Source organism: Urocampus carinirostris, chromosome 18 (genome assembly GCF_059441175.1).
Source record: "Urocampus carinirostris isolate Australia breed hairy pipefish chromosome 18, RoL_Ucar_1.0, whole genome shotgun sequence".
NCBI classification, from domain to species: domain Eukaryota; kingdom Metazoa; phylum Chordata; class Actinopteri; order Syngnathiformes; family Syngnathidae; genus Urocampus; species Urocampus carinirostris.
The window spans coordinates 27,091,026-27,101,276 of NC_142366.1; the positions used below are offsets into that span (position 1 = coordinate 27,091,026).

Consider the following 10,251-nt stretch of genomic DNA (forward strand, 5'->3'; position numbering starts at 1 on the left):
ATTTAAAAAAGTAAGAATTTCACAGATTCAAATGATTTTGTCATTTTACGAAAAAAAATAAAAAGTTGGAACATAGTAAAAGAAATGTTTCACTGTAAGATAACTTTTACTGATTTTAAGTATTTGTAAGGGAAATTATAGTTTGAATGTGCCTTTGTAGAATTTTATCTCGTAGCTAAAGATTATATCCAGGCGATGTTTGTATTCTTGCAACAATTGTATCCTCTTGGGGCCTGCTAGCTATTAATCAAGATGGCCTTCGCTTTGGTGCTGGGAAGTCCGGGGAAGAGCTTACAATTGTATCCTGTGGGGCCCGCTAACTACTAATCAAGATGGCCTTCGCTTTGGTGCTGGGAAGTGCCGGGAAGCCTGCCCAAGAGTTTTCCTCCCTACATTCCTTTTTCGTTTCATTACTGCATTATTCACTTCATTTAAACATGCGTTTTCTGTCTAAACCAATCAGATTATTTTCTTGAATTCATGTGACCTCGCTTAAGCCAATCAGAAGTGTTGTTTTATGCCTGTGCTTTTCAATAAATGAGTCTAGCCATAAGCGGAGCGGGATTCCTTCCTGAGCTGATCTTGAAAGCAGATCTTGGAAGCACGCGCCTCCGATGGAAGGGCTATCAAAAACCTAATTTCTGTGTGTTCTTTTATTTAACCTTGGCAGTATTTTTTATTATTCTCTTAGAAACCAAAATAAAACCATAGTAAGAGAGCTTTAAATGCAGAATTATTGCTAAATCATTGACCAAAATCAATAAACTGTATTTTTTCCTGAGTCACGACCATATATGTAGGAAAAAAAATTCTAATGGAAATTTAGGTAACATGGTTATCTGAGATTTGAAAAAATAAATAACCTGAAACGGATGCGAGTAATTAATTTTAATAAATGTTTTATGGATGATTTAATGAAAACAAGTGTGTCTTAAGCTTTAAAAATGTTTAAAAAAACAACAACACTGCAATAGATGAGTTAACGCATGTTTTTTCAATTTAAAAAAATGTCATTTTCACACTAAACACTGGTCATTTATTTGTGAAAATAAAAAGGCCAGGAAACACTGCAACAGAGAAGAGGAGTGGCACTCACCAAAGGCCTGAGACCATTTCTTCTTTTATAGATCCGCCGGACTTTATGCAATTTGATTCGAATGACATGTTCCTTAAATGAAAGATTTTATCCTTGAGCTACATCTATAGTGACACTTGATTCATTCATGTATTTTTTCTGCTAACTCACCGGGTATCCGTTGAGCGGCTGAAAATAGAGATTCTCATTTGTAATGCATACGTGGCCGGGATTGAAGACCAACGGTAGGACCATCTCCACCGCGCACTCCATGTGAGGCTTTTCAGCAACGCTTTCAAAACTTAAAATAAGAAATAAAAAAAACAGCGTCACGCACATATTTTTCTGAGGTATTTCACCGTTTGTCCATGTACCAGAGCTTGTCAAAGGAGGTCCTCGCTAGACGAGATTGAAGATTGGCAGTAATCTAAGAAAGCAAGTTTTGTATTTTAAAACATTGATAAACACTTAAGAAAAAAATATCAATAGGCAAAGAAAGTTACAATGTAGTGCTTGGAAAAAAATAGTAACAATTCTGACAATAGTGCAATGAAAAGAAGTGCAATAATCAAAATAAGTCACCATGGCGGTCTGGTCGCCGAGTTTTTCCAGACAGGATGCTCTATGCAGCTGAAAATATTTAAAAAAAAAAAGAATAATGTTATTATAATGCCTCAAAATAGTTATTTTTTTCAATTATTCCGTGCAACATACTTGATGTAAAGTCTGAACAACATCCTCCGTTTTGCTCCATACTTCTAGCTGAAAGTGTACTTTCTTGGTTCCCTTTAAATGAAGAAAGTTGAGTTGTCGAGTTGAGTTGCCTTAATCAAAATGTATTCATTTATTAACAGTACTGTAGAACCAATATAATGTGTGTACTGGATTTAGATAATTACTCCGCTTCTTCAAGGAAAAACTTGGATTATTTGACCATTAGGAGTAGAGCAACTGAAAATGAGAGCTAAAAAGCACAAGGAGGAATACAAACTACAGAGATTCAAAAGTGACCAAACCGCACTATTTATCTTCTCTTTTTTGCCGAGCATTTTGACGTTTTTTGGTTGTTGTTTTTTTTTTTTAGTTACCCTTAGCACGAGATGGAAGTCAATTATTTCAGCTCCCTCTAGGTGAGCCCTATTTTAAGTAAAATAAATACACATTTCTTGGCTTATGAATATTTTTTAAAAAATGCAGGTTTATATTAGTTTGGGTATTTTAGTTTATTTAAAATGAATCTAACATTTTTTTAGCGAATCAAGTTTTTTTTACCGCCAGAAAGCGCTGAGTAACAGACATCGTCCCTTTTAAGGTACAAATGTAAAATCTAACGTAATCAAATTCCCCAGAAAAATGGCAGAAATATCTAATCCGGATATTAATAAATGGTATAATGTAAGTATTTATTCATTTAAAAACATATTATGTATAGATTATTATGTTATATATTAATACATTACATGAAACAATAAAATCTACAAATCATTTGATGTATACAGTAGAATAGTGTAAAAGTAAAATCAGAAGTGTAGGATTTACCATCAATATTATATTAGACAGTATAAGTATATAAGTAAAATGTATATTAATAAATACATATTTAATAAATATATACAAAAAAATTGTATACATTATATATTGTAAAAGTAACATTAGAAGTGTAAGATTTATCATTATAAGACAAAAAAAGTATCTAAATAAAAAAATTGAATAAAATTAATATATTTTAAAGGTAAAATGTTTCTTTTCTGTTTTCATTTTGAATATTTCTTCACATTTTCTTGTCTTGATTTTACTTAAACTTTGTTTCTGACAAGAAAGGAGTGGAAGAAATAATCAATGGCAAGTCAGGTAAAAAATGTAACAAACTGTACCTAACAGTGTACTATTAAGATATCTGTGCACATACAAAATTGTCTTCATGGTGAACTTAATGATTATTATATGAAAAAATAACAAATAAAAAAAAAACGAAAATTTCCGACAGCATCTTTACACAAGACTTACTCTTTCAATCCTGTAGGGTGAAATGATGCAGTTCTCTTTGATATATATGACCTGCAACAAAAACAACATAACTTATTTTTTCAATTGAAAAGGAAAATGAGTGAAGACGGCCATAAGGACAAAAAAGAAGCACAAATGAATGCAATGGATACATTGAAAGTACAGTAGCTATTTTTTAAGTTTTATAAACACAAAATGAACCTTACCTGCTCACACTGAATTGAAATGGAGGACGGTTTAGGTCTGCCGAGGGAAGATTAAATTGTAAATGCAATGGAAATTTTTCAAAGCCATATACATGTACATAATGTGAAAAGTACATTGAATATAATAATTGTTTGTTTTTGGGATTCAATGAAACATGTATGATTGTATTCTGACACTAAATGAGCTCTAAACAGGAAACCTAGAAATACATACGACATAAACTCACTCATAAAACGGGTTAGTCTCTTTTTCCACATACTCTATCTGCTTGCAGTCCCGTAGTGGAAGCTGCAGGCAAAGCAAATATGCATCATTATTTACTGTACATGACAAGAAAATATGAATTCCAAACAAACCTTTAAAATTGGCTCTGTAAAATCCTCCGGGTCAAAAATGACTGATCGGGAACAGACTTTGATCGATCCTCGGAGTTTTCTGCCAGGGAAAAGGTTGCCATCATTTACCTTGATAGAAGAAGTGCCATACGCTGCATTTTTTGTGCATGGTCATATAACTTTACTGGGCACGCTGCAGACAACAGATGTCTTTGTACAGCTGCTCAATGTATTTATTTTTTTGACAATGCAGCAGCTTCTCTACTCAGGTGAATGGTTGAGTGGTTGACAAGGTGCTTAACCTTTTTGAAGCAGGGAACATTTCACTCAACTGTTGGAACTCTTATATAATTAATTCTAATTCCAATTCTAATTCTAATATTGTAGGAAATGTATAATACATGTATTTACAATTATTGCATCAGTATTCTTAAATTGCGATAATACATTTTTATGGCAGTTACCAAATTAAATGGAATTACAGAATATATTCTGCTGGTGAGGGTAGACATAGGTAAAAATTACCTCTTTTTATCACCGTTTCTTGTCACATTATAAGCAGTGTGCTGTTCGAAATAATACTCTTCCAAATCCAATAACAAGAGAGAAAACCTAGAAAGGGAAAATAAGCACGTAAGGAATCTCTTTAAAAATAGATTTGACACTTTTAAAAGTTGAATTTTTGAATCATTCAACTAGGTTTATCGGGATAATTACAGCAAAGCAATTGAAAATAAACGATTGCCAAAAGGTGGGCGGTGTGTCACACTGGATGTTCTGGTTGGATAGCTTTTGATTGCACAAACATCGCTTTAGTCGACAGATGAATAAAACAATAATGCAAGTTCAGTTTTTCCCACGGAAATGCAGAGTCAAAAAAAATGTAGTTGGTGCAAAAACAAGAGATGGGTCAGAACTCAAACAAGGATCTGGGACAAATTCAGACTTTATGTTAAGGGACAGTGTGTTATTTTTAGTGCCTCATAGTGGTACAAAAATAATCATTCAGTAATAAAAACACAGATTTGAAACACATGAACTATCATACTAATGATCCATTTATCCATTATCTGCGCCGCTTATCATCAGTAGGGTCGCGGGGGTGCTGGAGCCCATCCCAGCCATCTTCGGCCAGTGGGCAAGGGACACCCTGAACTGGTTGCCAGTCAGTCGCAGGGGACATAGAGACGAACAACTCACTTGCTCATTCACACAAAGGGACAAATTGGTTAGGCCAATTAACCTGACATGCAAGTTTTTGGAATTTGGGAGGAAACCGGAGTGCCTGGAGGAAACCCACGCAAGCACGGGGAGAACATGCAAACTCCACACCGGAGGTTCGATCTCATGACCTCAGAACTGTGCCACACACGCGCTAACCACTGCGTCGCCGTGCTGCCCCATACTAATGATATATTCTATTAAAAAAATAAATTAATATTTCTTTTACATTCAAATCCACACTTGTCCTGCACTGGTCATTGCTTGCACCAGAAAACACAGTGCCATCTAGTGGTCAAACATTACACACTGGGGCTTTAAGGTATTGGCACTTTTATGATCATGAACTTCAAAAAATAAATTAAAAAATACATTCATTTACTGATGTTTGTAGGATATAACTCCTTCACAGCTCAGTAGCCTAGATGGTAAGACGCCCGCTTTGAGACTGGGAGGTCGGTCATTCCTAAGACTTAAAAAGTGGTCGGCGGCGCCCTCTGTTGGCTGCGGCTGCATCGGCTCGCTACAACGGGTCAGGTGCAATCGACATTTCGTTCTGTGTACATTGTTACACAGAATGACAATACAAGGAAATTATTATTATTATTATTTAATATCTCAAAATGATTTTTGGTACGGTTCAAATGAGAAAAGAGCAAAGACCAATACTATTCATTGGCATCAGCACCGATACCAGCCTCGTTAAAGTTAAATGGAAGCAGATACTTTTAACGGCTGCATTCTAGCCACCGTTTAAAAATTGGGAATCAGAAACTAAATATCTGTCAGCTAGATGGAATTTTAAAAGAGAATATTTTGTTAGAATTTTAATATATCTCTTCAGAAATATCAGCATTTTTGCAGAGGGAAGTGAATTGTATGTGCTAATGAAATCAGTGTGTGGTAAAAGGAGACTCGGTACACTTGTAACATGGGGACATTTCTAACAGTCAACGTTTGACTCATTGGAAGAGTTTTATTGATGCCAGTTATTTTAGACGTCCGAGGACTCTGAGGGACATCGTCTCATTTTTATGGTCAAAAAACTTATTTTCGATTAGATTTCAACCTTTTTCTTTCTCACTCTTAATTCCTGGCACAAGGCTGTAATGTCCACAATCTTGGCTTCAAACCTAGGTGTGTTTTTTATGCTACCTGACAACCATATGAAGAAAATGCTTGCTTAATGGTGGCTGATAGGTACCAGGACAGTTGTAACACATCCAAAAATTACAACTTCTGTATAGTCGGTATGGACAAATGCGAGCGCAAATAAAAAGAAAAAAGTGGGTACAATGTTTTATCTATCCATCCATCCATTATCTGCACCGCTTATCCTCAGTAGGGTCGCGGGGTTGCTGGAGCTCATCGGGCAGTGGGCAGGGGACACTGCCCTGCGACTGGCTGGCAACCAGTTCAGGGTGCCCCCTGCCCACTGATAGCTAGGATGGGCTCCAGCACCCCCGCGACCCTACTGACGATAAGCAGTGCAGATAATGGATGGATGGATACAATGTTTTATTACAAGCAATTTGCCCACGAAGGCACTGGCATATAGATTTGCCTCAACCCCTTGTCAGACTCTGATTAGCAATGCTGTCCATACAAAAGGATTGATAGGACACAAGGACTTAGTTCTATTCCATGCTCTCCTTGTCATATCTTTTTATTGAATAAAGTGTTCTTCAAATATTGGACAATCTGAAGCTCACTTGTAATAATAACTTACACTGTTGCATCTATCCACTAGAAGTACCGGGTACGGTTGTAACACTGTGTTTCTCTCTGTTTGAGAGACTATCTCAGACTTTTGGAACTACAGACGCTCCCCTACTTACTAACACTTGACTTAAACCAATCGGTAGATATGAAAAAAAAAAAATCGGGACGTCAAAAAAATCGCCGGACATTGCTATAAGTTAAATTTTGTATTATGTGCACCTTCGTTGGCGTACAGGACAGTACTGTAGTGCTTCTTTCGGCCGCGTGGCACTGAGAGAGGTCACCCAGCATACACCCCAAAGAAGAAATCCGGCTTCTACTTCCTAGTTCATGTGTAGACACACTGCACTGTATCTCTAGCACCCTAAGAACTTTGACGTTTTTATTGTTTAATATCTCGTGCATCCATCCAATATGGCTGGTGTAAAGTGTAAAGAAGAGGCGAAACGTTTCTTTTGAAATTAAAGTGCAATAAGAAAGCCTTATGCGGTTGAGAAAATGGTTGGAACGCTTTTTTCGTCCACTTTTTATCCGCGGAGGAGGACGTCGCCTAACTTAACTTTATAGTCAAGTCATGTTTATTTGTGACGCCCTTAATTACAAGAAGTCTCAAAGGGCTTCACAGAGAACAGAATGTCAATGCCTAATGTGTAGCTTTGTTTTTCAGTACTATGCTTTATCATTTAGCCTGCTTTGTAACATTATAGAGTATATTTTTTTATTAAACGTTTGTTTTTCCGTTTCAAAACAATACAGGTTACTTATACAAGCCTTAAACATACAAATATAAACCTTAAACATATATTCAATACAAAATAAAGCACTGAAGCAACTTACGAACAAATTCAACTTACGAACAATCGTCCGGAACCTCTCGTTCATAAGTAGGGCAGTGTCTGTACTTAGCACTCTACCATTAAAGTCTACTTGTAAAAAAATAAAAATAAGTTACCATGTTTAAAAGTATATAAGGACTAACATAAAACATCATAAAATGGGAAGGGAGAAAGCAAACAACTGTACCTGGTCTCCCCTATTGCAATGTTAGGGACATAGTTATCGGTATGAAGAACCTTGGTATGAAACATCCTGAGTATCAATGAGTTTAAAAATAGTATTCAAATTAAAATTTTAATCAGAATTGTCTTTAACGTCCTTGATTAAAACATAATGAATATTGTTTACCTCAATATTAAACAAAACACACCAGGATGAATATGTTGTAGAAGATTTAAGAAAAAATAAGATTAAAAAAAGGATAAATAGGCAAATATTTACAAGGTAGTGCTTGGAGACTAGATAGATAGATACTTTATTCATCCCCGTAGGGAAATTCACACTAACGGCAATATCCTTGTGTTGAAAAATAAAATAATAAAATAAAGATATAGAATTGAAAAATACCCAATATAACATTTTGCTATAGAGTTTTTAAATAGTGCTACTGAAAATACACACTGTAATAAAAATGCGGTAATATGGAAATGTGGGGGTGGGGTTTAATATGGGCTTTTACTCCCCCGGGTGGAGTTAAAGAGCCTCATGGCTTGAGGAAGAAATGATCTCAGTCTGTCCGTGAAACAAGACTGCGACAGCAGTCTGTCGCTGAAGCTGACTAGGCTAAGTTGTACCTGTAGGTGCATCAGAACAATAGTGCAATGAAAAGTAGGGTAATGATATTAGTAGCTATACATTTTCTAAGGATGAATACTCTTTTTCTATACTGAGGCAAGATATGTGTACATTTTCAGTCTCGTTCACTTGTTTAGGGTGCTGATGTTGTTTACTTAGACCTGTGCAAGGCTTTTGATCAAGTGTCTCATGTCAAGCTTTTACAAAAACTGAAATGTTATGGTGTTAGTGGAAAACTCCTTGAATGGATAACTGCATATTTTTTAAATCGTAAACAATGCTTAAAAATTGGCGATGTTCTTTCAGCGTGGTCGGAAGTTTGTAGTGGGGTACCGCAGGGCTCAGTACTAGGACCATTATTTTTCGCGTTTTTTGTGAACGACCTACCCGAGGTCATTCAAAGTAGTGAAATCTCAATTTTTGCCGATGATGCTAAACTGTCGGCTTTCTTACCAAAAACCCAGGTTGCAGGAACAATTGATTCTCTTCAAAATTACATTAAATCAGTTTTTCTTTGGGCCGAACAATGGCAACTGCAATCTCAAATGCTTAGCACAGTCGTTTTTTCATGGTTCTGTTCCGCTGTATAGCATTAATGATCATGATTTGCATGTTGTTACTGAACATAAGGATCTGGGTGTCACTCTTACTTCAAACCTAAAGTTTATCACGCATATCGCCAAAATGACCAGCAAAGCCAATAACGTAGCATCAAACATTTACAGATTTTTTTACAACAAGAACCCAGCATTCTTAGTTCGGATGTTTTGCGCGTATGTTAGACCCGGGTTCGAATACGATAGCGTTGTGTGAAAGCCTTACTTACTCAAAGACATCAACCTACTGGAAGGAGTTTAAAGTCTGTATACGAAGCGGATACCTGGGATGCACAATTTGTCATATCCGGAAAGATTACAAAGGCTGAACTTGGACTTTTTGGAGCTCCGCAGAATTCGATTTGATTTGATTTAATTTTTGTGTTCAAAGTACTACATGGAATGATCAATGTGCCTTTTGATCAATTTTTTGAGTTCTGTCGTGTTGGTAGTTTACGTGGCCACAGATAGAAGTTACAGGTGCCTAGACCAACCAAGCAACTTGCATGGAAACTATTTCTTTCAGGATACCAAAAACTTGGATTTTTTTGCCTGTTGTTAGTGCAAATTCGGTGCAAACTTTTAAGCAAAGGTTGGCAGGGATAGATTTTTCAAATTTTCTTAGGGGAGGGGGCGTAAGGTGACCAAATTTGGCCATGCTCACTCTCAGCATTAGTTTTGTGTCATGTTTTGACAATACTTAACAATACTTTCAATAAGTATTACATTATTATTATTATTATTGATGGCACTGGGGAAGAAACTCTCTCTAAGCCTATTAGTCCACATATTTCCTCTCTATTAGCCTGGAAAAGATGATACTGTACCAATAAACGACCCAAGCAAAAGCATGAGCAGGATTTTCATTTTTGCATCCCGTGTTTTCAAACTCGCATGCAAACGAACTTGCAAGTCGTTTGATAAAATGTTTGAAAATTAATTTGCACATCTGTTAAAACAGGTAGGCCTACTTGGTTTATGACACGGTCAAACATTTAATCCTGTATTTTAAAAGAGTCACATCAAGACTGGGAAGTTTTAATTTAGAGAAAAAGGCCACTCATCAATATATCAGCTCACTTTAGTAACAATATGCACAGACAATCAGCGATTATTGATTGTTGGATCTCGCTGCATGGATGGAAGAGGTCAAAACTAAGAGGACAGTAGCAAACACTGGAAAAAACAATAACTACATTTCCCACAATCCCCTGAAAACCAATCTCTTTCCACATTTTGAACGCTTGTCCCACGTCCGAGGACGTCCAGCATCTCTCATTAGTTAATTGGCCCGGTGTGACTTTGTTCTCACCCGCACGCACGCAAACACGACACGGCAAACAAAATAAGCCCAGCGGGCATTTACTAACCTTTCTTTCGTTCGCTCTTTGTGTTTTAAAAAGGCCATGGCTAAATGTATAACATCCTTGTGAGCGTTTTCAAGCAGCTCCGTCCG

General features: G+C 36.4%; 1 protein-coding gene across 1 annotated transcript in view; it reads right to left on the minus strand.

Moving 5' to 3' along the window:
- nsmaf (neutral sphingomyelinase (N-SMase) activation associated factor) overlaps positions 1–10,242 on the minus strand; it is a 29,510-nt gene extending 19,268 nt beyond the window's left edge. The window contains exons 1-11 of the mRNA XM_088322693.1: positions 10,166–10,242; positions 4,150–4,236; positions 3,646–3,724; positions 3,516–3,577; positions 3,289–3,325; positions 3,083–3,133; positions 1,790–1,861; positions 1,658–1,705; positions 1,450–1,502; positions 1,247–1,376; positions 1,097–1,168 (exon numbers count right to left, since the gene is read on the minus strand). Of these exons, the coding sequence (XP_088178819.1) occupies positions 1,097–1,168; positions 1,247–1,376; positions 1,450–1,502; positions 1,658–1,705; positions 1,790–1,861; positions 3,083–3,133; positions 3,289–3,325; positions 3,516–3,577; positions 3,646–3,724; positions 4,150–4,236; positions 10,166–10,203 (729 nt within the window). The 5' untranslated portion in view covers positions 10,204–10,242. The remainder of the gene's footprint in view (positions 1–1,096; positions 1,169–1,246; positions 1,377–1,449; positions 1,503–1,657; positions 1,706–1,789; positions 1,862–3,082; positions 3,134–3,288; positions 3,326–3,515; positions 3,578–3,645; positions 3,725–4,149; positions 4,237–10,165) is intronic.
- Positions 10,243–10,251: the final 9 nt, after the last annotated feature.